A 28,000-nucleotide genomic window follows, 5' to 3' on the forward strand; every position below is an offset into this window, starting at 1 on the left:
ATAAAATACATTTTTAATTAAACATATAGGTAGCCTGTAAAAGTGATAATGTGATCCAATGTTTGATTAAAAAGTCAATCAAAACATTTAAAATACCTCAATATTTTGGACCTAGTAGGTATGGTAGGATTGGAAAGTCAATAAAGATTTAAAAGCAGACAAAAACTAATTGATTTCTCCAACAGCAGAAAAGGCAAGTTAAAGGTCATCATAGTTTTTTGGTGGCTGATGAATTAATCCTGCATCATGACTCATGATAGGAGGGGAGGACAACTGCACTGAACCAAGTTAACATCTTGTTTCAAGAATCTTAATGTGCTACAATCCAGAAGCTGCTCTCATTTTGAATTGATTGTCTTGCTGGCATGTCCACGAAAAGGAGCTTTTTTCATTATTATAATTTCTTCGGTCTATTTTTATCTTTTTGCCTGAAAATTGTTCCGCTGCTCCCCTCTGTGCATCTTAATGGGATCTGAGTCTGCAGGGTGTATTCTGCTCTGGCTTGCCAGCACACACAGAGGAACATTTGTGTCACACATCTGTTTTTCATCCAGCTGGTTTTTCATCAGTCCAGCTCCCCAGGTTGTACAGGGGGAAATGAAATACCAACCATCCATCAAGCTGTGAGAAAGAGCAGAAAACATCTTTGTAGCATTTTCCCTGGCTGAGGTCAGGGATGAAACTACAAATATAGGATATCTGATGACCTCATTTTGCTTCACAGAAACAAACTGATTGTCCTCTCAGCTTGTCAAGTGCTGTTACTTGCTTTCAAAGAGCAACAATGAACACTTACTGGATGACAGAAAGAAAACATGGGCAGAACAAGCATCAGGACGTCTGGCACACTAGCTTGTCAGCAGCTGTACAACGCTGCCACCTTGTGGGTCAGTGGGAACCGTACCAGGTAGTTTTGTCTTTTTAAAGAGGTCGGTGACCATTTTTAGGGTGGCGTTCTGTTGGGTACATGTTGATAGCTGTGAGAAAGATGGATTTCTTGTAGAGATCTGCACTGTAGATTGACGACAGTTGGAAAGTAGTTAACATGAAGACGAAGTGTAGTGCTGTCCATACTTTTCTTGATTTTCGTGAGGAATACTTCGATGCACCATCGTCTCCAGCTGATCCACAGTTGACCCCAGAACGGAACCAGCATTCTTCAACATGTTGTTGAGCAATTTTAAGTTCTTGGCTCTAACGCTACCCCACCAGATGAACTATGAAGATCTCACTGTATTTAACAAAACCTTCGATAAAAATATGTACTTGCTGACCCTTTGTGGGATGTAAACGTTTTAACATTTGTGGATACCAATGACAAAAAAACAATAGCCTTCAGGAAGACACATTATTATTATTATTATTATTATTATTATTATTATTATTATTATTATTATTATTGTTATTGTTGTTGTTGTTGTATTAAAGTAAAACGGTAAGACTCCTTCATTATTTTGAAGCTTAGCCTGTTTCTTTGTATGGCGGTACTTGATTGGCTACTCTCTGTTGCTATGACATCGCTGTGATAGACGCTTCGAAGCGACGCATTATGGGAAACAGACAGCGCTTTTTCTGGGGATGATGTTTTAAGAAGATTCGTGTGAATATATCTCATCAATATGAAGGTTAGTAGTTACAAAAGAACAGCAACGGAAGCTTTTCTCGTGGTTTTAGGAGGAGGTTTTTTTTTTCACTTAAACGGTCGCCAACGAGCTAGCTACTCATGTAGTTTCAAGCTATCGCGTTAGCTCAGGTAAATGTTGCCTTTCGCTTCTGTATTTTGTCGCACATTTCTATTTCTACTGTAATGTCAGAGGCAAACCATGCAGTGTTAAAGCACTTGCGTCCTGTCCTGGGACTGCTGATGTAATCTAACGTTAGCAGCTGCCTTACTCTGGTAGAAAATAAGGTTTTATACATGAAGAGATAACAATGTGTTAAGTCTTAAATATTGCTTATATAACCCTCAGTTAAAGAGAAGCAACACGAAATATTACATATTGTTGTTATTTAATTATATTTTTAATAGTAGAGACAATAATAGAAAAAATTAAACACATCTCATCATTCTCCGCGTGGGCCCTCCTAATGCTTTACCTTCATTATCATATCTGAAATAAGGAACCGATTTGCAGTTTTCACTTTACTTTAAACATGATTTCCCCCTTTCCCAGACTACACATTTTATCTGTTTTTTCTTTTTTGGTCGCGTGTACATATTTAAAATGTCACAATAATGCATGTATATGATTTTTTAAAAATTGCTTGAAAAACTACAGAAACAAAGTTTTCAAATGATTATCTCACATATTAAAGGCCAAACCGACCTTGTGTTTATGTAATTGCCCACTACACCAGCCAAGCATCTGCATTAACATACAATAAATTGTTTATATTGCTGTAGAGCAATATTTCTAAAGGCTTGTTGGAACTGTTCTAATTCCCTCACATCTGGAGGTTTTAGAGCACGAATGGCCTATTTCATGTCTTGCTGTTGCATCTAAGTATGATTTACATTTAAACATAACAAATCACTCTAAAAAAGTAATTTGAAAAAAGTTGGGGTTTTTTTCCCCTTCCTGGATTTAAGATAATCGTAAATCTGAAGAAGCTAGTTATTCAGAGGTATGAGAAATGATTTAAAAATTAAAAAGTCCTCTTTGTGTCCACAGAGTTTTTTCGTTCTTTCTGACAAAGCCTGGGCAGGTTCTTATGTCCTGTACAAGTGGCAGAAAAGTCTTGGAAATTACATTGCTGTTGCTGGGTGAGTAACGGTGTCTTTAAGAAAGCTTCTAACATCAGAACAGGTGAAAGTCTGACATTTTTCTCCCATCACACAGACAGGATAGCACAGTGAAAATATTTGATCGACATGGACAGAAGTGGACTGAACTCAACCTTCCGGGGTGAGTTAGAGAAAGTCTGTAGGATCCCAGTTTGATCTCCTAAAGCAGAATGTTAAAGTCCTCTGTTTCTGATGTGACCTGGTAGGCGTTGTGTCGGGATGGACTGGGACAAGGACGGAGACATTCTGGCAGTGATTTCTGCAAAGTCCAGCTCCATCTTCCTCTGGGATGCCAGTGTCAATAAAACATTTCATATAGACAGTGGCATGAGGTATATCGAGAGTTAACTCTGGGCATGTGACCATGATCTGTTACAAATAGTCTAATGCTCTGAGTTTGTTTTCTTGTTGGTTTCAGCAAAGATCAGATGAGTTTCCTCCTGTGGTCAAAAACTGCCCCCCTGCTGGCTGTAGGGACGGCAAAAGGAAACCTGCTCATCTATAATCAACAGACGTCACGCAAGATACCCATACTGGGTAACGGTCACACACCACAACCAAATTTTCAAGATTTTGTGCACCTTTTTGTCTGTTGTATTGATTGTGTCTCTTTTTTTCCTGTTTGTTGCTGAAGGTAAACACACCAAGAAAATCACATGTGGCTGCTGGAGCTCCCAGAATCTCCTGGCTCTGGGAGGTGAAGACAACAATCTCACTATCAGCAATCATGAAGGAGACACAGTCAGACAGGTAGCCACGCTGACGACCTGTGTGTCTCAGTGTTGCTCCGTCCTGACAGCATGAGGATTTTATGATCACAGTTTGTCATTTTTAAAGATTATGGAAGCAATACAAAGGATTTGAAAGTTGGAATAAAAGCACCCTGCTGATTTTCCTGATCTTTTGTCAGATGCCGCTTCGAGGTGAGCCGGCTGAAATATTTTTCTCAGTGATGAAAACTGATGAAAGGTCCCCTCAGGGGGAAAATACTGTAAGTTATTTTATGCATCTTTGATATTTTTATACAGTAATTCACACTAATTGTCCTTAACTCTCATCAATTCCAGTATAAAGAACAAATTCATCACTTCTTTATCTTGTGGTGTATTTTCGTTTTCTGCAGCTGAACCTAGTTTGTGGCTGTTTCTTTTGTTCTCTAAGGAGAACTGACCTCAGTTGGGTTTCTCAGGATGTCGATTAGATTAATATGAAATTCATATACAAAGAAATTTACAATCAGGTCAAAGGAAAACATGCAACATGAGAAAATAATACAGACTGCACTTCCTGAAACTTTATAATTTCATATTAATCATCTGACTGTATAACTACTGGTTCTCCTGCTGCCAATACTTTGTTGCTGAAAGACCTTCTGATGATCTTGCTTCAGTTTTCTGTCAAACATTTTGATCAAATGTCCCCTGATATGCCATGTACTCTCAGGAGAGTTTTCTTTAAAAAGCTCAAGTCTTCATCTTAACTGCACAAAGGATACATTTCCAGTTAACACCTAGTAAGTTTAGCAAACTACACAGTTTTTGTTGGTAGCACAAAAAGGTGATTTTTCTCATTTGTTTAAGATGAGAGACTGTGTTACACCATCATGCCACTCTGTAATGTTAGTGTTATCCAGTAAGTCAGTGCTTGATTTTCTACATCCACATGATGTCCTGAATGACGGTTAATCTTTCAAACGCTCTGCTCTCAGGTGAGTATGTGTGTGGACAAGAAGATACTGACGCTGTTCAACATAAATGACCCCAACAACCCAGTCGAGCTGGCCTTTGAGCGGCAGTACGGCAACCTGGTGTCCCATCGCTGGTACCGTTCACCATTCTCCTTAACATCGAGGTGAAGGTGTCTGTGCTAAAATTCACTGCTTGGTTTCCAATTGTGCAGGTTTGGTGATGGGTACATACTGATTGGCTTTTCCCATGGATACTTCCTGGTTATTTCCACCCACATCAGAGAGATAAAGTCTGAGCTCTACCAGGCTCGCAACCATAAGGATAGTCTATACAGCGTGGCCGTCTCAACTTCACTGAACAAAGCCGCTTCCTGTGGAGACAACTGGTATGCATTTATTGAATTGAAGTTTTCTTTACTTTGTTAAAGGAAAAACAGAACATTTTGTGCCTGTTTTGCAGCATAAAGATCCATGAGCTGTCTGATCTCAAAGACATCAGCAGTGTCATTCAGTTGGAAGATGAGACCAAAGGTTGCCCAGTCCTTCTGCTCATCCAGTGAGATTTTGTAGGACTGTGCTGAGCATGTCACCCAATCCTCTGTCTGTCCACTTGCAGGTCTGGATCAGCTGAACTGGACAGATGACGGCCAGTTACTGGCCCTGTCCACTCAGAGAGGAACGATTCACGTCTTTTTGACCAAGCTACCGATGCTAGGAGACAGTTTTGGCACCCGGCTGGCCTTCCTAACCTCCCTGCTGGAGGTCACTGTCTCCAACCAGGTGGAGAGGGTGAGAACACACTCATAAACACGCCTACACACCCCCACACACCCCTACACATACAGTAATCACTGAAAAGACATCAGTCTAAAATAGGAATAATCTACCAACACTGATCTAAAACTGGGTTACAAGCAGAAGTGGGTAGAGTACCCAAAAATTTTACTCAAATAAGAGTAGCACTACTTCAACATATTTTTACTCAAGTAACAGTAAAAGTAGCCATCCAGGAAATTACTCTGTAAAATTATTTGGTAAAATGCCTCCTCAAGTACTGAATAACTGATCAAAACATCAATTTTGTAAGATTTTGTAAGAGTAAAGTACTTCATAATAAAATTACTCAAACGTACAGTGTAATAAAAATACTCCAAAAAGTTGTTTTTTTTCCAAAAAGTTGCTCAAGTAAATGTAACTAGTTACTACCCAACTCTGGTTGCAGGAGAGTCCCATGTCCATCCAGGTGGAGGTAGAGCCAACGTTTGTTGCCGTGGGACCGTACCATGTGGCTGTGGGGATGAACAACAAAGCCTGGTTCTACGGTAAAATCACATTCTAGGAGTGGGTCTGTGTCAGCTTTCTTTTTTCTTTCCCTTCAAATCTTTTGTGCGTTACATAGGTTTGTCAAAGATAAAGGACGTTGAGTATTTGGGGACCATAGTCAGCATGTGCCTCAACGCTGACTACGCAGCAGCTCTGTTTGAAGGAAAAGTACAGCTGCACATGGTGAGACATCTGCTGTTTGGGCTGAGCCTCTCCTATAAAACAAGCACCAACATAAACATTCACATGTCTGTTTCAGATCGAAGGCAGAGACGCAGAGGACAGGAAGCAGATGAAACTTTTCCCAGATGATGACAGTAAAGGCCGGATCCTTTGCCACGCTCTCACTGCCGAATTTCTTTATTATGGCACCGACGTAAGGATCACATGGTTCTTATCAACTAGGCTTTCTCAATGTGGTTTTCATTAAAGCTATAAAAGGAAAAGCATGAGCTTCTCCTCCAGTTAGTCACTCTGAGCTGTTTTCCCTCAGCTGGGTAATGTGGTGTGTGTGCTGTTGGAGGACTGGGAAACCGTGAACAACTTCAGCCATTCAGTCAGCGTGAGGAAGGTGTTCCCTGACCCAAACGGCACCTGGTTGGTGTTTATCGATGACAAGAATGGAGGCTTCTTGTTCTCTCCTGCAAACGTCAGTATATGTTCACGTCTTAAACTGAATGTACACTTGCATAATTTTAACTATATGCCACTTGTTGAGTATTTATTTCCTTATTTTGAACATATAGACATCAAATGTTTGAACAATTGTTGGAACAATAACTTTTTATTTTCTGCTTCTGTTTTAAAGGGCATTGTTTATAGTTTTGCATTATTTGACACACACAGAAAAAAACAATTGATCCAAAATTAGTTTAAATGACAAGGCCAGAAATTAACTTCAGGATTTATAGTTCTAGAGAAGTCTGAAAAATAAAAGTAAAGTGTAGAAAAATGTTTATTTTTCTTGAAGCTAACTAGTGTTAGGAATAAATAATATTTTGTTTTTCTCTATTTCTTTTAGCTGCTTGCATGCTGGTGTATACACACACGTACAGTACAGACCAAAAGTTTGGACACACAGTTGTGTCCAAACTTTTGGTCTGTACTGTACGTGCACACGCATGCAGGTATAAATACGTATGGATAAATAAAATAACACATTAGGGAACGCCCTTTTTAGGGCGAAGCTGAGACAGAGGCCTAGAAAAGGAATCTGTTGTTATTTGCCATTTTGCTGTGTTTTCCCATAAGGAAACATGGCGATGGACCAACACTGCAATTGGCTTTAATAAAGGGGTTTGATGAATTCAACACTCTGACTCTTCTTGAACCAAGCTGAAGAAAGGATCATCCCCAACACTTGCTAGCTGATTTTCTGTCTGCCATATGTATTCATGTATGCAAATAAATGAGAGTCTAAAAAGTGTGACATTTTGAAAATGGAGATGATATTTGGAGGACTTTTAAAGACAGTTTTTGTGTGTTTATTGGTTTACAGGCAACATTGTCCTGCTTCGAGCTTCCCAACTTTTCTCCCACCATAACAGGAGTGCTGTGGGACAACTGGCACGCAGACAAAGGTGTATTTGTGGCTTTTGACGATGACAAGGCCTACACCTACGCTTTGCATAAAAGGACAATATATGGTAGGGCGATGCCACTTCTTGTGATCAGATACACGGTCAGTTATGGCGAGACGCTCGTTCACCGTTGCTGTCGCCGTGTTCAGGTCCGCAGGTGGTACTGGTGGGGAGCACTGCTCTGCTCTACTCCCAGAGGCCTCTGCTCTTCTACAACGGCGAGCTGACCTGTCAGACGACCAGCGGGAAGACAAGTGAAGTAGTTCTGCACACACACTCGTTTCTCAAAACCTCGCCTGACAAACTGAAAGACTCCCCTTCAGAACTCAGCAAGCAGATCAGTCAGGCACTCCAGCTCAAAAGGTTAGTCAGTCAGTCGTCCCTGGAAACACTTTCCTGTTTCAAATATGTTTAGATGTGAGAACGTTTCATTTGATTAAATGCTGCATGGATGGAAGAACTGCCTTTGTGAAAAGAGATCATCTAACAGCCAGACGATTGGCAGGGTGAACTTGTCTATTGTTGCTTTTTAAGTAACGAATGTAAAACGGTTGTTTTTGAGTCATCAATCAAGCCCAATAGAGGTGAACTGACCGGTCCAGCAGAAAGTTAGAAGATGGAAGCAAAAACAGAATAAAAAATTACGAGGAAGCAAGTAATGTCAACACAGACACTTGCACATCCCGAGATCTTTTGAGGGGGTTTGATTCGGGAATTGATAGAAACCTGCAAATTCTGGTGAAGATGTTTAAAAGAAAACTAAAATAAATTCATCTGTTTAATTGTAGCTGTATAATATCACGCTGAAAAAAGCAGAAAATTCTTCTCTTTTACTCGCTTTTAAGCTTAACTGTGGGAAAATTTCCATGTTAAATGATCTTGCTGTAACAATAACAGGTGGATGGACAGACAATTATTAAGCCCTGCTGATCTACAGATGAAAATCTGAAAAATAATATTTCCTAAAAGAGTTTTTAATTGTCTGACTTTTGGCTTCATTCAGGCCTGGAACACTGATGTCCTTGGTGAATGTGTTGTAATTTTCCTTTTGCTTTATGGCAGTTTTTTCTACTTATGTCCTGGTTTTCTGTTTTCTTGTCTGATTTTATGGCAGAATTTAAATAGAGTTGAATCATACTTTTATAATAAAAGGGACAGTTCATTTTACTGTGAGTGATGCATATAACACCGATTTCCCAGAGTGCCTATCTCCCACCACTGCACATGTCTCCCACCTGTGTACTTTAACCTTATGTGTCTTAAATCAATAAATGCCCAACAAAATGGCTTGATGTGTGTTTCCAGGTTCAAGGAGGCTTGGACTCTGTGCAAGTCTGGAGGCAGTGAAGCTGACTGGGCTGAAATAGGCAGAGCCTGTCTGATCCATATGGAGGTGGAGCTGGCCATCCAGATCTACCGGATGAGTGGCAACGTGGGCATGGTCCTGTCCTTACAGAGTATCAAGGTTTGACGCACTCCTCCTGTCAGATATCTCCGTCAACAACGCAACACATCTCCCTCATTATGAATTGAAATCTTTTCAGGGTATTGAGGATAAAAACCTACTAGCAGGACATTTGGCCATGTTCTTGGATGAATACAACCTGGCCCAGGACCTTTATTTGTCCTCCAGCTGCCCAGCAGCTGCTCTGGAGGTTTGTTCACATTCAGTTTTATGATCAATAGGTTTTGGTTTTGGTATGTGGTGAAACGTCTGTGTAATAAATGTGTCATAAACAGTAAAGCTCACATGATGATGTGTTGTTTGTGTTTAAGATGAGAAGAGACCTGCTGCACTGGGACAGCGCTCTGATGTTGGCCAAGAGGCTCGCAGAAGAACAGATTCCCTTCATTTCCAAAGAGTACGCCGTCCACCTGGAGTTCATGTAGGTGCAGACACACACACATCTCACACACACTGCACGCACCATTTAAAAGACTGAATCCAAACTGATTTTAATTCCCTCTCTTTCCAGTGGTGATTATGTGAACGCTTTAGCACACTATGAGAAAGGTTTGACGCACCAGAATAAAGTAAGTTCAATCACAACCTCAACCTCAAGGCTAAGATTTGAATAAAGAAAAGCTCACATTAATTAGTTTCTTTTGAACAAATTTTTGGTACATTGAAGCTAAAAGGAGCACAGAGAATTATGGAGTTATGCAACAGCTAGTTATCGTTTTCAGGAACTTTATATAAAACTTAATACCTACAGATGATGAAGTTTTTGAAAACGTACACTGCAAAAACACGCAATTTTACCAAGAACTTTTAGTCTAGTTTCCAGTGAAAATATCTAAAGCATAACTAACTTACAAGTAACTTTTCAGCGACATAAGAGCAAGTTTTAATTCTTGACAAAAAATTACTAGTTTCACTGGCAAATTATTTCATTTACAAGTGGAAATTATCTTGTTATAAGAGAAATAATCTGCTTTGTTCCAATTCCAGTTTTCTTAGTTTCAGAATTATTTTTTTATAGAAAGCCTTAAGCACAGCAGCAAATAAGTAAACAGTGGCACAGAAAATCACTGCATTAATTAATTATTAAGACACAGAATAAGAAATTCAATGAATTTTATCTTTTTGAAGCAGAACGAAGCATAAAGCAAATCTCCTTCCCTACATTTGATGTCAGGGTTCAAATTTACAAAGTGTGAGCCTTGCTGTTTGTAAATGATGAGGTCCAATTTATGGGTGCATAATAAAAACAAATGCTTTCTGCTCTGTCCACATTTTCCTCCTCCTCTTTCTGTGCAGTTCCAGGAGCATGACGAGGCGTGCCAGGCGGGGATCGCCAGGATGTCCATCAGAATGGGCGACATCCGGAGAGGAGCAGCTCAGGCCATTCAGCACCCAAGCAGAGTCCTCAAGAAGGAATGTGGAGCCATACTGGAGAGCATGAAGGTAGAAACAGAGATATTGATCTGAAACGCTAGAGGGAAGACTCCACTTGTTGCTAATTTCCTCTCTGGTGAGTTTCTGGAGTTAGCAGAAGCAGATCTGCTCCTATAATAGCGCTGCTGTAGAAACAGCAACTCCCTGAGCTCATGCAGTTTCCCTTCATTTAAATGAGATATTGTGAATACATTTAGGGAAGAAGGTCCTTCTTTTTTTTTAGTAAAATACAACCAGAGCTAACAACTTAATTTTCTCTTAAGACTAGAGCTGTTTGTGTAACAGATTACGAGGAAAAATGACTGTTTACTGAAAGCAGACGGTCATTTTGTACAGCAGACGAAAAGAAGGGAGGAAAGTAACCTGCTGCAGGGCTTTTACAATGAACAAGTTACAAAAAACTAATTCTCACCTGAAACTAATATTTTTGCAGATATTAGTCTAAAATAAGTTTTTAAACTTCTGGAATGATCAGGAGATTGTGTAATAAATGTGCATAGACAAACTATAATAATTTTAGAACCTGAAACATGCTTTATATCTCTGAACGAATCAGATAATGTGATTGATTTAGAAACTCTGTTATTATGTGAGGCAGATTTTGATCCTCATCAGAATAGAACTTGGAGTTATCTTTAATTAAGATATTAAAAATGTAAAAGTTTATTTTGCATTTGATCAGTTCTCTTTATCTCATGTGTTTCTAAAAAAATGCAGCATTGATTTTGCTTAGAGGTCAGATTCACTAGTCCAGACTGTGTGAATCTGTTTCCTCTGATTATCATTTCAGCACCATAGTCATTAAATGTCATTTTGAAATATCAGCAGAGATGTCTTTTTGTCTGAACTTAATTGAGCTTTTAATGTTTTTGATGTCTTGATTTCTGTCATCTTTGCTTTTCTTTCTCATTACAGCAATTCTCTGAAGCTGCTCAGTTGTATGAAAAGGGGTTATATTATGATAAAGCTGCGTTGGTTTACATTCGCTGCAAGAACTGGTGAGTTACACCTTCAGCACTCAGTATTGATTTGTGTTTTCACTTCAGTGTCCTCCAACTCTTCCCTTCTGTATCTTCAGGGCGAAGGTGGGAGAGCTGCTCCCAAATGTTTCCTCTCTAAAGATTCATCTCCAGTACGCAAAGGCCAAGGAGGCGGACGGCAAGTGGGTTCTCAGCTTCTCTATCTTATTCCTCTGAAAAAGCTGTAAAGGTTCAAACAAGTCTGATGCAAAACATTTTGTGTACATCAGATATAAAGAGGCAGCTCAGGCCTATGAGAGCGCAAAAGACTGGGATAACATGATCCGTGTGCTGCTGGACCACCTGAACAATCCGGAGGCTGCAGTTCGGGTTGTCAGGGAGACTCAGAGCATCGATGGAGCAAAAATGGTTGCCAGGTGGGATAAACAAGCTTATAGATGGACGCACAACCAAAAGCTGCTGCATTTTTTTCATTGATTTAATGATTCTACACTTCATTTGCATCAACAAATTTATCCAGAGTTTCAACATCCGTCAGTTTAGTTCCTTAAGGCACAGTTCTTACAAACAACCGTTCATAATAGCAGCATTAACTCTCTCTGACAAACTACACTGGAACATTGATACCTTTGATATTAGCTGTTGTTTTTTTTATTTGGTGGACTCCAAAAGTAATTTGTGATATTCAAAATCACTATTGATCATTTCAGCTCACAGTCATTTTGTGTCCTTGTTGCCTGTGTTCCCGTCGTTTGTTTGTGCCCCAGGTTCTTCCTGCGGCTGAATGACTACGGCTCAGCCATCCACTTCCTGGTTCTGTCTCAGTGTAACGACGAAGCTTTCCAGCTGGCTCAGCAGCACGGACAGATGGAGGTCTACGCAGACATCATTGGTCAGTTACGCCGTAAACTTGTGTCCAGATCTCATAGCTTAACCGTTGTGGGATTTTTAATGCTGTTTGCAGTCGTTCTTCTAACTTGGGCCTCTGTCGTTTTGGACTTGCTGAATTGTATTTGTGATGGGCAGGCGCTGCAGCGACGCAGGAGGACTATCAGAGCGTCGCTCTGTACTTTGAGGGAGAGAAGAAACACCTTCTGGCTGGCAAGTTTTTCCACAAGTGCGGGCAGTACAACAAAGTAAGAGGCCGTGACTTATTTGTTCACTCATTATTACTTTCATAAAGGTAATGTTTATGTTCTCCTTTTAGGCTCTAAATCATTTCCTTAAGTGTCCAAAAACCGAAGACAACCAGGCGATTGAGCTGGCCATTGAGACGGTGAGAGCTGCTTGTCTTTAACTACGTTTTTAAGTAAAAAAAAAATGTATCCGTTCAGCTAACTGGGTGCTTCTGGGTGTTTGTTTCCAAATCAGGTGGGACAAGCCAAAGACAACTTTTTGACCAATCAGCTGATTGAATATCTACTGGGAGAAAGTGACGGGATGCCCATGGTAATAAAGCATTTGCATGTAAAAGATGCATTGTATGATGATATGTCTTTTGTTCATGTCGATCTGCAGTATTGTACCACCTTGTTTTCATAAACTCTCAAGCGATCGTTCTTTCTCATATTTAGTTAAAAGCAATCTGTGTTTTCATTGTAGATGTCCCTGAATTAATCACACAGAAGGTGTAGTTTTAGCGACTGCTTGTTTTCTGACCGTTTAGTGTCACCACTACCTTCTTCCTTTGAAGTGGAAAATCTTTCTTTAAAATCGCAAAGTGATATCGGCTCCAGTGTGTTTTGGTTCCGCAGAGAGATGTGCTTTTATCTTCCTTATGCTGGAAAGGCTTGTGCTCATTGGCAAATGACTACAGTTTCCTAACTTCCTTTCTAAACTTTCCCTATTTTTGGTCAGATTTCCTTTCTGTTTCTCTTTGCTAAATCCCAGAATGATAGGAGAAACTAATTCTTGACTCATTACTAAAATTCAGAAATGTACATACATTTTCTTAGTATTTGGTAGAGTTGTTTGTTAAATGTCATACATTCTTGGTTTTCAACAAGCTTGACTTGTTGTGGTCTATCATCTTTTGAATATTACACGGTTATGACATCATCAGTTGGTCTCTCCCCAAACTGTTTAAATGCGTAGGGATCTTGGTGTATGTAAACCGTTCTCCCTTTTTGTTATTTTCGGCTTTTAGCAAATAATTTTGGTAATCCTACTTTAATGTCAAGACTATCATGTTGGGGGTTCATCTGAAATGTCTGAGACGCCTCTTTCCCAGGAGGCAAAGTACCTGTTCCGTCTCTACATGGCCCTGCAGCGATACGGCGAGGCCGCTCATACCGCCACCATCATCGCCAGAGAGGAGCAGTCGGCGGGTACACGCCTCACTAATGCTGACCTTTCAGTAGCAGCAGAGCGTTGTTTTTTTGTGTGTGTGATTGCTTTTTGTGTGTTAAAACCACAGGGAACTACAGAAATGCCCATGATGTTCTGTTCAGCATGTACACAGAGCTGCAGGCTCAGAAGATCAAGATCCCGGCAGAGATGGCGACAAACCTGATGATCCTCCACTCGTATCTACTGGTCAAGGTGACGATCATCGTCCTCCAGCTGCTGGTCGTAGAAGAGCTGCTCAAATACTTTTTTGCTGTAGCGTTGTTCAGTCAGCATCTGTTTTTCTGCAGACCCACGTAAAGAAAGGAGATCATCTCAAAGGGGCGCGGATGCTGATTCGCGTCAGCAACAACATCAGCAAGTTTCCTGCTCGTGAGTTCATGTTCTCACCTGAACATCTTCATTAGTCCTACTTTAGCCAGGATATTTTGTTTTGAAGTCCTTCCATTTTCATATTCTGATTACAGGTTTAGCACTGATTATTTTTATTATGATGGCTTCATCTACTACATAAAATCCGGACAAATATTCCAAAAATGCGGTTTTAGATGAAATAATAAAAAGAGAAAGCTTAGTGTTTGCCATTATAATTAACATATAAGAATAATGATGCAGCTTTATACTTGGTCCACACATTGTCACTATTCTGTAGAAATGTAAAAAAAAAAATTTCATGTGAGGGAACAGATTTACTCATATTCTTCTTTGAATAGTATAGTTCAATAATCAAACCTCTATCTTTGTCTTTGAAATTTGAAAAAGTGCCTTGAATTTTGTTTCTCCATCCATCCATTGTTTTTTCTCTCTGGATTTTAAAACATTGGTCTTTGTGTGTGTGTGTGTGTGTGCGTGGGTGTGTGTGTGTGTGTGTGTGTGTGTGTAGACGTCGTCCCCATTCTGACGTCAGCAGTTATTGAATGCCAGCGTGCCGGACTGAAGAACTCGGCCTTCGGCTTCGCAGCCATGCTGATGAGACCGGAGTACCGAAACCAGATCGACCTCAAGTACAGGAAGAAGATTGAGGCTTTGGTTCGGTGAGTCATCATTTAATGTTAAAAATGTGTTTTCCTGTGATAGATTTTTTCATCTTTTACTCGTGGTGTTTAATTCCTGCACTATTTGGCTCTAGTTTTTAAATGTTTTGTCCTTGTTTTTTATGCCGTCAGTCATCCTGACACTTCAGAGTTAGAGGAGGAAACGACTCCCTGTCCTTTCTGTGGCTTCCAGCTGCCGCAGAACGACCTGATGTGCATCTCCTGCAAGAACAACATCCCCTACTGCATCGCCACGGTAACAGAAACCTGACCGCTCATCTGCATTTCTTTAAAATTAGACAAATCCATCTATTTACTCCAAATTATCTCTTCATCAGGGCCGTCACATGCTGAAAGAAGACTGGTCCATCTGTCCACAATGCGAGTTCCCTGCACTCTACTCTCAGTTCATTCTGTAAGTAACAGAGCCTTAACAGCACAAAGATAAATCTGAAGTTTATATAAATTAAGTACATTTCTTACCCTCACTGTGGATCAGATAAAGTATTTTGTTCCACTTTTCTGTCTCTAAGGCAGCTCTGATCATAATGAATGTGTATCTATTACAGGCTGCTGGAGACAGAGTCTGTTTGTCCCATGTGCTCTGGGAATCTGAGCGCCAAACAGGTGAAGAAAATCTCAGATTGCTCCAAATATCTGCACGACGACGACCTGGACCAATGACCGCGCATGTAGCTGACCTCCAAACCAGAAAATTAATTTAAATATATATATCTAGGTGTCTGTTTTAGCAAAATGACATGAATTAATGTTACCTCCAAAGGGTCACGGTGAGAATTTATTTTAAAGAAATTTATCCCGTTGCTTTTGAGACATTTTTGTTTTGTTTTCTTTTTGTAGCTTTGCAGCAGGTGTGTAAAACATGTTCCTGAGCGGAAATATGGATGTTACTGAAAAGACCGAAAGGTTAATCTAAAAAAAAAAAAATAATAATAATAATAATAGTACCTCAGTGTGACCCAATGGTACATATTTGTAAAAAAAAAAACAAACAACTATTTGCTTATAATTTAAATATGAATAAAGTTGTTTCTAATTACTGAGTAGTTGACTGTTAATGTTCAGATTTAAAGCTGTAAGGCTCATTTCCCTGTAAGCTGTAGATGTGACAGTTTGAGTGTAAAAGTCTCATCTTTGCATTTGATTTTAAAGCTATAAAATGTTTCTGCAGGTCCAGCATTTCACCTGGACATCAGCTGCCTTCTTTGCATCTAGAAATAAAACTCCCAGCAAGTCTTAGCAACATATTCCTCTATTAGAAAATAGGAATTTACAAATTAATATCCAGGTGTAACAAAGACATTTCTGCGTTGCAGTCGTAGCAAACGATAACAGTCTTCCTCGTCATGGTCACATTATTTACATCTGCAGCAGCTGAAGCGGAGCCAGAAGGCAGAGGGAATGCACACTGATGAGACACACCTGCAGATGTGGACAGACAGGCTCATTACGTGCAACATCTGTTCAATATGGAGACACTGGAAGTTAAAAAAGCAGCAGTCACTCTGTTGGAGCAAAACGATAGAATCCCAGCCAAGTTCCTCCTTGTCCTGATGTTTGTTAACGTGTTGATTTAAGTGCAGAGTGGCGGTCAGTTAGCAGAGTCCAGCAAAGAAATTAAGTTCTATCCTCATTTCTTTGCTTTGCCTTTCCCCTTGCCTTTGCCCTTCCCGGACTCTTGCTTCTTCTCCTTCGTCGACTCTTTAGTTGTTTTGGTCTTCTTCTGCTGCAGAGAGAAACCGAACAGGTGAATAACCAGAAAGCAGAACAGAAAATCTTCCTCAGGTCTGAACACACTTACTTTGATCATGGCGTCTGCTTTGAGGCCCTCGGCTTCGTCCCCAGACTCTTGGTCATCTGGACCTTCGTCTCCTCCGTCCAGATCCGCTCCTCCTCCTCCTCCTCCTCGGCGCCCCTTCTTCACAGCTTGGAGGGAATACGGGGTCAGGTGGACCTCCTTGTTATATGCCCGCGTGAAAGCTGCCTTCACCTAGAAGTACAGATCCAAGTTATTAACTAATCAGCTACTCTGAAGTTGACTAATCTTATCGATCAACTAATGATTAGTTTACAATTGGCCATTTTCTTAAAAACTTTAATTTTCTCCACTCAAGCGGGCCAACCGACTTTCTATAACGTAAAGGTCTACATTTTCATAATATGCTGAATTAAAAGAAAAACATTACATTTGAACATTATTTTGTATTAAATACTGATTGCATAAACAGATAATTGTGGTTTTCTCACATGATTAAATTTAGACATATTTATAAAATATAACAAAACATGAACCTCTTAGCCTGCTGAATAGAAAAATAAAAGCTGAAAAGAATAAAATCTGTTAAACACTTATTAATTCCCCATCAACAGAAAGATATTCATGCAGAATTACTGTCTGTGGTTGAACTTGAGCAAATTTTAAAACTTTACTCCAAAAAGACTCACGACTACAGCCCTCAAAAATCAACCCATTGGCATCATATCTTTCCCACATTTTTCTGTTTTATCCTCTGATTTTCTCTCCTCACATCCTCGACTTTGTAGCAGTCATTTTTGAATGAGAACCTGATGCTGCTCCGTCATGCAGCTCGGCTGATTGAGCGCTATTAAGGCGAAACATAAGGAGCTTATTGAGTGTTTATATTTCAAAACAGAACCGCGTAAAGAGCATTTTGTGTCCCACACTGGACTCTGGACAGTTTCTCTTTCCCGTTCTGGTATGGCTCCAAAATCTTTCGATCAAGTGGCTTCATTAAGAATGACCGGCGGCGCCCTCTGCTGGATGGCGGCCAAACTACAAGACTAAAAAAAAAAGGTCTAAGCAGGTATTATTGGTGAACTAATAATAGAAGTAGATTAATTGTTTGTATCCGTACCTAGAAGCAGAAAAATAACGGTCAGGATGAAAGAGCATTCAGAAACTGTTTAAAAAAAATTAGAGTGAGCCTCTTCAGTCGTCCTCAGCTCACCTTGGAGTCCAGTTTGGAGTAGGGGTCAGGCTGCCCGCCCCACACACTGATCTCCATGATGCTGTCTACGTCCTCCTTAAGGAGCTTGTAGTCGTCCAGCAGCTGCACGGCCTGCGCCGCTCCCTCCGCTCCGTGCCTCTGCAGCGGATGCAGCAGCGCCTGGCGCAGGTAATGCATGTAGTCCAGGTTCACCGCCTGTCTGCTGCTCAGGGTCCTGCAGGAGCAGAGAGCATTAAACACCCCGCCCAGGGAGCGCGATGGACGAACAAATGGAGCTTACTTTAAGCTCATGTGTGCGGTCAGCTCCTGCACGATGCGGGAATGTTTGTTGGTAGAGGAGTGCTTGCCCAGCCAGCTGGGGAAGACGGGGAACTGAGACATGTAGCCTCTCATGAGCTCGCCCGGCAACACGCTGGCAAAGATGGCCTGAAAACACAACCGGGCTCAGAAGCATTCACATTCACAGTGCACTACATTGATGGAAGTAGCTCACGCTAGGGCTGGACAACATGGCTGAAAAATGTATCACGATTCAAGCGTTTCATATCAGTCGATGTAAATGATTAGTTTTTAGTTTTAAATATCTGAAATACTGAAACTGGTGGCGTGATTTCTCAGGTTTTATCCACAGTTTCCTCTCCAGAGAATATTTTTTCTTTTCACGCCATGCTTTTTTTTTTTTTTTCAGCAGTTCTGAGGTACAGTGGCGAAACCTGAAACTGAGGCTGCACAAGTTACTCAGCAAGATGTTGCTAGGTAACCAAAGAGCGAGTCAGTTAGTCGATGCCATGCACCTAGCTATAGCCTTTCCTCTGCCAACATCCCCCAGAATGCTGTGCAGTTCTGGATCGGAGTTCAGTGAAATTACTAAATTATCTATCAGACATATTATCTATTGATATTGATCACATATTTATCAAAATATGTGTTGTTGATAATATTGTCCTATCCAAAATAGTGGAATTCTAGATAAATATGACTAAGACGTCTGCAACAGGCCTTCATCTTGGCTTTACACTGAGCTGAAATAATCTTTTATTTCACATCCTGTTTCTGGAAACATAGTTATTATTTGATAATATTTAGATGGATGTCAAACAAGTTGCTACATTCAGTTTCTAAAGAACCTTTCAGCATCTGTCTCAGACTGACTCCTGCAGGTCCACCTAGAAATATTCTGTCGCAGTCTCTAAATAACAAAGTCCTCACGAGATCAGACTAATAAGTTTGATACATAAATATCCAGGTGATTATCAGTTATTATCAGAATATTATTATTTTTTAAGGCAGTCCCTATAGTTTACAACATAACACTTGAGACGATTCATAGACCGTCATTACCTGAGTGGGAAGCAGGGACCAGTTTTGACTCGATCGGATCCGTCTGTCCACCAGGTCGCCGTCGGCGATGGAGTCGGCAGTCTTACTGAGCAGCACCAGGTGGGACTTCATGTCTCCACTGTGAGGAAAGATGAAAGCAGGAACATCAGCTGGACAGCTGGACGGAAGTCTCTGCAGACCTACGCAGCGTGGCGCGTCTCGCTCACCGAGCCGCAGCCGGACGGACGTGCAGGTAGTTCTCCTGGACGAAGAGCGGAGCCAGAGAGTAGTCGTGGAAGAAGAGGTCGGACTTGTCGATGAGGCTCATGTGGGCCGTCTCTTCGCCCGAGGCGAACACCTTCCTGCAGACGTCGAACGGCCCCAGCTTCATGTCCTTGCGGGCCCTGGCCGCGTCGGACTTGCACCGGTCGTACGTCATCACCTTGTCTTTGGCCGACCACATGCTCAGGTTGTGAATCACCTGGAGACACGGGCAAAGTGACGGGACGGAAACATCCCAGACCTCAAAGAGCGAGACGCTTTGAGCTCCTTACCTGTCGCACGTCCTGGTTGGAGGCCAAGATGATTTCATTGAGCGCTGGAGGAGGGATCTTGATACCCTCTTTATAAGCAAGAGACATCATGGCTCCCTGGAAAAAAATTTAAATTAAATCAATAAAATGATAATATGATGACAATCCAATTATGAAAACACAAATTTCTATAATTAAGGTAATTTTTATGCATTTAATTTAACATTAATGGACACGTTGCAGTGCGACGACAAGAGGGAACCTTGATCTGCTCCACCCGCGGCCTCTGGAAACGCAGGTCGAAGCAGTAATTGGCCAACGATCTGATCTTCTGGTGATTGCGGTCGTTGCACATGCAGATGATGGGAATCTTTGAGTTTTTGATCAGGCCGATCATTTCCTACAAGAGGCACAAAGTCACTGGTCAGAGAAAAATACTCTTACTATAAGTAAATATCCCAACTGGTTAGATTTCCATCAGGCACACAGTAATTTTTCCAACATTCCTTACTTTTAACCTTTCCATAAACTCCAAATCCGATCAGATCATGAGAAAAGAGCTCCAGTACCTGGATTCCTCCTCGGTCTTCATTCCCAGCCATGCCGTCCACTTCGTCCATGATGAGGACGTGCTTACTGCTCACCGTCTGAGACGTTCCTGAAGGACAGACAGAAGAGGCTCAAAAAGGTTTGAGATTTGCTGAAGAAGAGGATAAATATGAAGAGCACGGCTAGCGTAAGCTGTGTGGCAACGTTCACACGGTTTTCATGTCGCAGCTGTAACTTCTCCACAGATTTAAAGAGTTTTCAGTCAATTTTACGTCCATTTATATTTTAAAAATGGAGGAGGGACGGATAAAAGGAAGGAATGAATAGATCTACAGAATTAGCTACCAAAAAAAAAAAAATATATATATATATATATATACACAGTATATACAGTATATATAAGATTCCCAAAGTCTTCATATTTTTCCAGCTCCATTTCCAAAGTCCTCCAAACCGGAAAATATTCCAGACTTTTCCAGGTTGTGAAGCAGCTCCTGTGAAAGGGCAACGATGCCACTTTCTGACAGCTGTACTTGCGAATTATTAGGAAACATTTGGAACAAAATTTTCAATCTTTTACAAATCAGCAGCTGTCTAATAAACAAACATTGACCTTTGTAGAAGTTCTCGATGCTGGTGTTGTTGAGCGACTCTGCCACGACTTCCTTCAGGCTGTTTTTGCTGCGAGTGCAGCTGGCGTTCATCTCCACGTAGCTGAAGCCCAGCTCCTTCAACAACAAGCAAACCCACAGATTCAAACAGGAAGTGCGACATGAGCCTGCTGGTTAGACGCCAGTGTGTGCCCTCCGACTGACCTCACAGACCAGGGCAGCTGTTGTGGTCTTCCCCACCCCTGGAGGCCCAGAGAGCAGAGCAGCTTTGTATCCTGATCCGTCATCCTTCCCTCCTCCAAATTTACCAAACCTCGATGCTGTTGAACAGAAAGCACATCTAGAACCGACACGTTTCTGCCAGATGAGCCGGCGTGAGGTCGGCCGGTTCTTCTGCTACCTGCGGGTTTGTCCGGTCCTCCGCTGTGGTGTCTGTGCCAGTTCTGCAGCCAGCGGAGCAGCTTGTTGGCGCAGCTCTGCTCCCCCTGCTGGCCAATCACACCCTTCAGAGAACGTGGACGGTACTTGTCCACCCACAGGAGACCGGCAGCGTCCCCCTGTGGGGAAGGGGGGGAGGGTCCAGGAGCTGAGGAAGAGGAGGGTGTGTTGGGAAGGCCCAGCTCCCTTCGGGCCGTCTGTCTGGAGCCCCTCCCAGTTGGAGTGCTGCTGCTGCTGCTGCCACTGGCTCTTTGCCTCTGGCCCGTCTTTGAGGGGCTCGGGGTCTTGGGGGACCTGGAGTTCCCCTTGGAGGGGGAGATCTTCTGAGCCTTGGGGGTGACCTTTGAGGTTTCACTTGGAGGAGTTCTGGTTTTTGAGGCTTTGCACTAAAAGATGCAACAAAACATCCAAAGAAATAAAGAGAGATCGACTTCATTAGGACCATTTAAAGGTTAAAGGTTAAAGCCCATATCTGCAGACTTGGCTCAAACAGAGCAGGAGGTCACAGTGGGTGACTAACATTTTATTATGTTTTATTCTCGGTACTAATCATTTACAAAAATTATTTTTATGGAGTAAAACACCACATTTTGTGAACTATTGTGCAGCTTTTGGTAATATTCTGGTAAATTTCCATCAGGTGATTTTCACATTAGTTTAGCTGCTATTCTTTAAAGGGCAGTTTTATGTAAAATTTACTTGTTTGATCTTTACATCATGGTATAATGCTACTCTTTTAGTTATTTGATTGTGTTATAAAATGGGACTACGCCATTGGAAAATACATAATCCTGCCTCTTTAAGCCATATGGTAATAAAAGCCATGCTGATATTTATTACCGCTAATGTGCCAAAGTAAAAGCCTTCATAGTGTTACTAATGTAGGAGTTCTGACCTCAGCTTCTGCAGCGATCTCATACTTTGACTTCTTCCCTGGTTTGGTTCTGATCAACTCCAACAAGCCGTCCTCATCCAGGATGATGGTGCCTAAACTCTCAGCCTGGAGAGCAAAACACAAAGGAAGACTCGTAACGTTAACATAAATGGAACTGGAATATTTCTGTAACTTATGCTTCAAGTTCTTTGGACATTTTTAAAAATAAACCATAACATCCTGTTGCTTTCAAGTACAAAAACAGTGCAACTTGAAATTATGTCACCAATTTATTTCCCCTCTGTAAATGTAAATGTAGAAAAATTAAGGGCTTGAGCTCCACAAATATTTTAGTGTGAGATTTTTATTTGTAAGAATGTTACATGGCTTAGCAGATGCAGGTGATGAAGGGTGAATAAACTTACGCTTCTCCCTACTTCTTAATAAAAGTGTTTTTTACTAATATTTATTTATTCTGTTATCAATTCAACTATTAATTAATAGTAAAAATAAGGCCATATAATCCCTATTTTGAATTAATTAATTTATTATGATTTTAATTATTATTAATTAAAATGATTATCTTGATGAATTTATTATTTACCAAATTTAATACTGATTTTATTCATTGATTACAATTTATTATTACCATTAAGATTATTATGATTATTACTACTAGTAGTAGCAGTTTTTTTGTTCAATTTAGAAGTAGTGACCCTTTAGTTTCTTTTATGTTTCATCTTTATCTAAATAAAATGGTCCAAATAAACCCTGACAACATGACGTAGGCTGCTGGCCGGCTGACCTTGTCCAGTTTGGACGCTCCACTGTCTCTGCCCTGCACCAGGTAGTTGGTCTTCTTGCTGACGTTTCCCGTCACTTTGCCTCCGTAACGCTCAATGAGAGCTTTGGCGTCGTCTCTCTCCATCGACTCCAGGACTCCAGTCAGCACAAACACACACCCCTCCAAACAGTTTTCTGCTCCCTAAAAAGATTTTTTATTTTTCTTAAAGTGAGTAACTGTGTTTTGAAATAAAGAATGACTGAGAAGCAGCCGGTTCCTCGCTGTGACGTTCCACCTTACCTCTGGGATTTCCTTGGATCCCAGCGCTCGTGGTCCGTCTCTGTTGAGGTAATTCCTGAAAGCTAGAGTGTGCATCTTCTTCTTCTCCGCATCGTCAGGACTTGTACTTGTGCTCTGGTTGGGAAGCAGAATAAAACCTGAAAGCGGCTCAAATGAATGGGTCAGAGTTCAGCCTCTTGTGTCACAGTAAGCAGCATTACCTCGGGCTTCTTAGGAGACGTTTTCAGCGCCGTTGGTGTCGTTCCTGCTTTGGGTGTGAATTTCATGTCCGAAATCGATGAAGCACGCGGCTCTTTTTTCGGAGAGATTTTGTTTTTCCTCGGTGAAGTGGGTGTTTTGCTTTTCGCGCCTTCGTCCTTCGCCTCGTCCCGCTTCTTCATCATGGCCAGCTTGGAGCAGGCTCTGACAGCAGCGGGGCTCTTCTGGGGCGACGGACTGATAACGTCCTCCGGAGGAGTCCGACTGGTCTTCGACGGGACGCTCACGCTGCTTTTCTTGGGGGTCGTGGTTGGACTTGGTTTTTCCTCAGAGTTTTTGCGAGCCTTGAAAAGGTACAAAAACATATTTACATCTCCTCTATAAGAAGCCAACATGCCTTTTAGTGACCATTGCAGTGCATTACTTTTTTGGGCTGTGGCTCGGTGTCCAGCATGGCCAACGTTCTGGCAAACTCCTCGTCCTCATGAACTTGTTTTTCCACCTGCTTGAAAGAAAAATAGCAAAATCATTAACAACTTAGACCAGTGGTCCCCAACCTTTTTATCACCGCGGACCGGTCAAGATTTCACTGCGGCCCGGGGGGCAGGAGGCTTTTCCCCTTCACAAAGAAACTTTCCAAAGACATCTGATCTGTTTCTTACTCATTTTGCTGCTTGTGGGCTCAATGTTGGCGCGCAAGACGTAACCGAGAGAATCCGGTTAAAGGATTTTCAAAATAAAAGATCTTCCAGACTCAAATAATACATAAAACGGAAATATTTAATTATTCCTTGTGCAGCCCGGTACCAATTGGTCCACGGACCGGTACCGGTCCACGGCCCGGGGGTTGGGGACGACTGACTTAGACTACTGTTGGACCTCAGTGCAGCATTTGACCCTGTTGACCATGAAACATCGAAACAACTAGAACGTTGGGTTGGACTCTCTGGTTCTCTGGCTCGAGTCTTACCTAAAGAAAAGATTCTGTTGTATGAATAGGTAACTTATCATGTAACTTCACATGTGGGGCTCCCTAAGGCTCAATCCTGGGACTTCTTCTATTTAATATCTACATGCTACGAGACCATATCTCTGTTCCATTTTGCCAAATTGAAAATATTTTTTCTCAGCTCTGTCTACATGGAACTTGTTGCAAAAAGGCCTGAAATTGACTAAACTTATTTGATTGAGCACTTTTAAGTCCAGACTGAGCGCGCTACAGATAACGTCCTTAAAATGTGACTTTTTAGTACTTTTTATAACATTTTAATTGTGTAACTAACTGTAATTATTGTATTACCTTTGCTGCCTCTTGGCCAGGCCTCCCTTGAAACAGAGATTTTTTATCTCAATGATGGTTAAATAAAGGTAATATAAAACACTACGCAGATGACACACAGCTCTACCTCACAAACCCTTCCGAGCACTAAACAGATGATTAAAACAAAACAATATGTGGATGCATCAAAACTTTCTCCAGCTGAACAGAAATTAAACTGACGTTATTATCTTTGCACCTAAAGAGGAACGATCTGGAGTCAACGCACAGCTTCAGGTATTACAGCTGGAAACTAGAGATCAGGCCCAAAATCTGGGCATAGAGAGGGACTCAAACCCGCACTTTCAAAGACACATAAAGACAATTACAAAGTTGGCCTTCCATCACCTGAAGGACATTTTTAGGATTGAAGAGGGACAATTCTGCATTGTACTACTGCATTACACAGTAGTACAATTATGTACTACTGAGTTTTGATCTTCAATATGAAATTCATTAAATTTAGTGAAGGTAATGAGAAAGTGGGAAAAAATTTAAGAGGGTTTGCAAATCACTACAGATCAACAAAACGTATCAAGCTAGATATTGTAAATTTGTTGGAATATATTTCTGTTGCCAGAAAAATCCCTACACTATAGCATCTAACTACTGATGGAGGTAGATGGGCTCGTTGCTGGTTAGGGAGGTGCTTAAAGAAGTCGCATCCTAAACAGGAACCTGCTCACTCTGGTTCATGTAACCAACATGTGCATGCAGCTGCAAAGAGCTGCTCTTTAAATTAAAACTATGTCAGGAGAACCTAGAAAGGAAACAGCTTTTCTGACATCAACCAGCTGCATCTGATGACAATAAATTGACAAAAGATAAAACGACTTGTTTAAATCCTGAATGTGTTTCTGCTTTGTGTAAAAATACCCTTTAGTTGATTTAACCTCTTACCTCCATGTCCTCCTCCATCTGCAGCTGCCGGGCCAATTCCTCGTCGCTTATCAGGTCGTCTAACTCTTGAGTCGGCTGAAGGAAGACAGGAGTTTTACAAATTTAGTTTCCTGCAGAGTAAGAAAATCATCAGAAAATGCGTCATGGAGAATTCAAGGAAAGGAAAGCTAGCTTACAGCCTTTCGTTTGGTGCTGGCTACCAGCTTCTTGTCTGAGCGGTGAATCTCTCCGCTGCCGAAGTAGTCGAGTACAGAGGTGAGAGTTTGCTTAGGAGGAGGCGGAGGGGCTAGTTTAGGGGTTGTAGGAACTTTGGGACTCTTTATCTCAGTTTTCCCCCGACTCAAAGGAGGCTTAGCAGGAGACTTGACTCGCTCTTTGACTTTAGGACTGCAACTGTCTTCCTCTGACTTTTTATTAGCGCCGTTCTGTTTGGACTTGGAGGCCTTCTTCAGACTCTGAAAGTTGTCACTGTCCGAGTCTGCTGGTTCAAGAGACAAGCAGAGCTTTTCTTTAAAGGCCAAATACATTAGGTGGACCTGAGAATATTTTCATTTGATGGTGTCTGACCTGTTTCAGAGACGTACTGCACAGGATCCTTCTTAGGAGGCGGATCTGCTTTGCTGGTTGCAGCTTTCCCTTTGGAGGATTTCTTAGCCTTCATCACCGGCTCTTCCTCGTCTGAATCTGAACAGAAACGAGAAAGACATGCTTTTCATTTCTCATCTAATTTTTGGAAAACATCCCTCTCTTAAGGATGCAATTCCTAGAACTGGTCCCCTACAGCTTTATGAAAACGGTAAAGAAATCTGCAAAAGTTTTTTTTTTGTCATTTTCTCACTGAAGATGAACAAGGATTAAGATCAGTATTTTCCTAACAAAGATCTAAATGTGAAAAAAATTTGTTACTCTATAGCACAAACAGTAAAGTGTATTTATAAAGGCAGAAATGGGATACCAGGAAAAAGTTACACCAAGATTTTAACAAGTTACTGATTTCAAAATGGCAAAAATGTTCCACTGTACTGCTCCTACCTCCAGCTACAGTTACAAAGAGTTATAACGATGTACCAAATATAAATCAACTAACAACATTTTGTTTCGTGCATTTTTAATAATGATAAAGGTTGGGGACTTGTTTGATTAATTTCCTACTTTGCTGGTTTCCAACTAGAGTCCCACAATATATCAAATCAGAATTATTGCAGCTTTAGCATGTTTAATATTGAAATAGCAAAAAATGTTTTTAGATGCAGTTTAATTTAACTAACATGCATTCAAACTCCACCAGCCATTTTTATATTTTGCTATTTGGATGGACTTCCGCTGGATTTTACGACCAGAGGCGATGCAGTTTAAAGATAAACATGCTAACGTTCATGGAGGACAAAAAACAGTGAGGAAAATAAGCATCAACATCTGCAATTTCATGTTTTCTGTGCAGTTCTGGTGATTCAAACCAACTACTTCTGTTTGCTAATTTCATTTCTTTGAAGAGTTAAATTTAAGAGACAAAAGTAAAAGTGGAATTGGTCAAAATCTGGTCAGACAAAGAAAAACATGAAATTGGTACTGACAGGAAATAGCCTAATTGGTGCATCTCTAGACTATTAGTCTATATGTTCATTTATGATATAAAAGATTAAAATATTTGGCATACCCGATTCTATAACTTGGCGTTTCTTTCTTTTCTTCTCGCTGCTTTTGTGTTGCTCTTCATTTTTGGAGCTTTTGACCTGAATAACAAGAATAAAAATATTGTGTAATAAAGTGGGAAAACAGGATTTTCCGACTTTTTACATGGTGGAGGACAACATCTTCTTGCCTTGGAGCCCTCCTCCTTCTTCTTCTTCTTCTTTTTCACATCTTCTTCTGAGGAACTCTTCTTTTTCTTCTTCTCGTCTGGTTTTCGGTCTACGTTTGGGGCAGGCTTGCCTGATACCGGTCCAAAGAACCGCCTGATGTCCTGCACATTGAAACACAGCGGAGTTTTACAACTTTTACAGCTTCACTAGATCGCTGTGATTGCAAACACAAGACTCTGATGCAGAGACTACAGTGAAAAGAGGCTGCAGGATTAATTCGTGAGCTCAGGCGCTCAATTTCAGCAGCTTTCACTTTCTGACTAAGATCCTGCACGTAAACGCATCATTTTTCCTAAACAAACAACAACAAAAAAAAGCACAAACACGTCAACATTTAAACAGCTTTATGCTTATTTTTAGTGTAAAATAAATTGAAGCGGTGTAGCTGCAGCTAAACCCGAGAGCAGCTTTATCCACATGACGTCGCAGGTATTTTTCGCCTTGTTGAGAAACGTCGGGAGTTCGTGCAGCTCCAGGCCTGAGCCAACAGACCTAAACTGTTACCTACCATGATGAACACGCTGCTCTCGCACCCTGGTCGCCGGTTCGGTGCAGAAAGGTCAGAAAAATCTTTCAGCTGTTGGCGCGAAGCACTGTGGTCGCCAGGAGGTGACGCACCGATACAGGGATTGGCGTGCGTCAGTACGTCATCAGACGTGCCGAGTTTATTTGGGAATTCAAAAACAAAA

General features: G+C 41.1%; 2 protein-coding genes across 4 annotated transcripts; one reads left to right on the forward strand and one right to left on the reverse strand.

Annotated features, from left to right (window-relative positions):
• The first annotated feature begins 1,498 nt into the window (after nt 1-1,498).
• Nucleotides 1,499-15,698, forward strand: wdr19 (WD repeat domain 19). Its single transcript, XM_032562960.1, has 36 exons — nt 1,499-1,625; nt 2,673-2,764; nt 2,841-2,906; nt 2,992-3,117; nt 3,204-3,322; nt 3,420-3,535; nt 3,696-3,776; nt 4,494-4,606; nt 4,685-4,858; nt 4,933-5,003; nt 5,089-5,261; nt 5,695-5,794; nt 5,872-5,978; nt 6,055-6,171; nt 6,289-6,444; nt 7,294-7,441; nt 7,525-7,738; nt 8,681-8,840; nt 8,920-9,030; nt 9,152-9,261; nt 9,352-9,409; nt 10,137-10,283; nt 11,190-11,272; nt 11,353-11,436; nt 11,524-11,670; nt 12,022-12,146; nt 12,281-12,390; nt 12,462-12,530; nt 12,626-12,703; nt 13,485-13,581; nt 13,671-13,795; nt 13,891-13,972; nt 14,484-14,634; nt 14,767-14,890; nt 14,973-15,049; nt 15,204-15,698. Exons 1-36 carry the CDS (start codon nt 1,620-1,622, stop codon nt 15,316-15,318), a joined length of 4,032 nt encoding a protein of 1,343 aa, XP_032418851.1. The 5' UTR covers nt 1,499-1,619; the 3' UTR covers nt 15,319-15,698.
• Nucleotides 15,699-15,889: 191 nt separating this feature from the next.
• On the reverse strand, nt 15,890-27,939 carry rfc1 (replication factor C (activator 1) 1). 3 transcript variants are annotated; one of them, XM_032562963.1, is made up of 23 exons: nt 27,820-27,939; nt 27,272-27,412; nt 27,107-27,182; nt 26,017-26,133; nt 25,626-25,927; nt 25,450-25,524; nt 23,656-23,733; nt 23,234-23,575; nt 23,034-23,147; nt 22,755-22,934; nt 21,971-22,075; nt 21,038-21,461; nt 20,842-20,957; nt 20,640-20,754; nt 20,047-20,135; nt 19,740-19,877; nt 19,499-19,594; nt 19,172-19,425; nt 18,966-19,083; nt 17,905-18,050; nt 17,625-17,838; nt 16,457-16,645; nt 15,890-16,381 (listed from the first exon to the last, which is right to left on the reverse strand). In XM_032562963.1, the coding sequence occupies exons 1-23, from the start codon at nt 27,820-27,822 to the stop codon at nt 16,286-16,288; spliced, it is 3,528 nt and encodes a 1,175-aa protein (XP_032418854.1). In that variant the 5' UTR covers nt 27,823-27,939; the 3' UTR covers nt 15,890-16,285. The 3 variants fall into 3 exon arrangements, with proteins under 3 accessions (XP_032418854.1, XP_032418855.1, XP_032418853.1); XM_032562964.1 differs by having other exon boundaries at nt 15,890-16,378; nt 23,656-23,736; XM_032562962.1 differs by having other exon boundaries at nt 23,656-23,736.
• Between the last annotated feature and the right edge of the window lie 61 nt (nt 27,940-28,000).

The sequence above is a fragment of the Xiphophorus hellerii genome, chromosome 5 (assembly GCF_003331165.1).
Source record: "Xiphophorus hellerii strain 12219 chromosome 5, Xiphophorus_hellerii-4.1, whole genome shotgun sequence".
NCBI classification, from domain to species: Eukaryota; Metazoa; Chordata; class Actinopteri; order Cyprinodontiformes; family Poeciliidae; genus Xiphophorus; species Xiphophorus hellerii.

Excerpts from the sequence above, each read along its gene's own strand:
- wdr19 (XM_032562960.1), top strand. Across the intron at positions 5,262-5,694 it reads TCTCCAACCAGGTGGAGAGG|GAGAGTCCCATGTCCATCCA; the intron begins GTGAGAACACAC and ends CTCTGGTTGCAG. Across the intron at positions 11,671-12,021 it reads GGAGCAAAAATGGTTGCCAG|GTTCTTCCTGCGGCTGAATG; the intron begins GTGGGATAAACA and ends TTTGTGCCCCAG.
- rfc1 (XM_032562962.1), bottom strand. Across the intron at positions 19,084-19,171 it reads GTCCGTCCGGCTGCGGCTCG|TGGAGACATGAAGTCCCACC; the intron begins GTGAGCGAGACG and ends CTTTCCTCACAG. Across the intron at positions 17,839-17,904 it reads ACCGCACACATGAGCTTAAA|GACCCTGAGCAGCAGACAGG; the intron begins GTAAGCTCCATT and ends CTGCTCCTGCAG.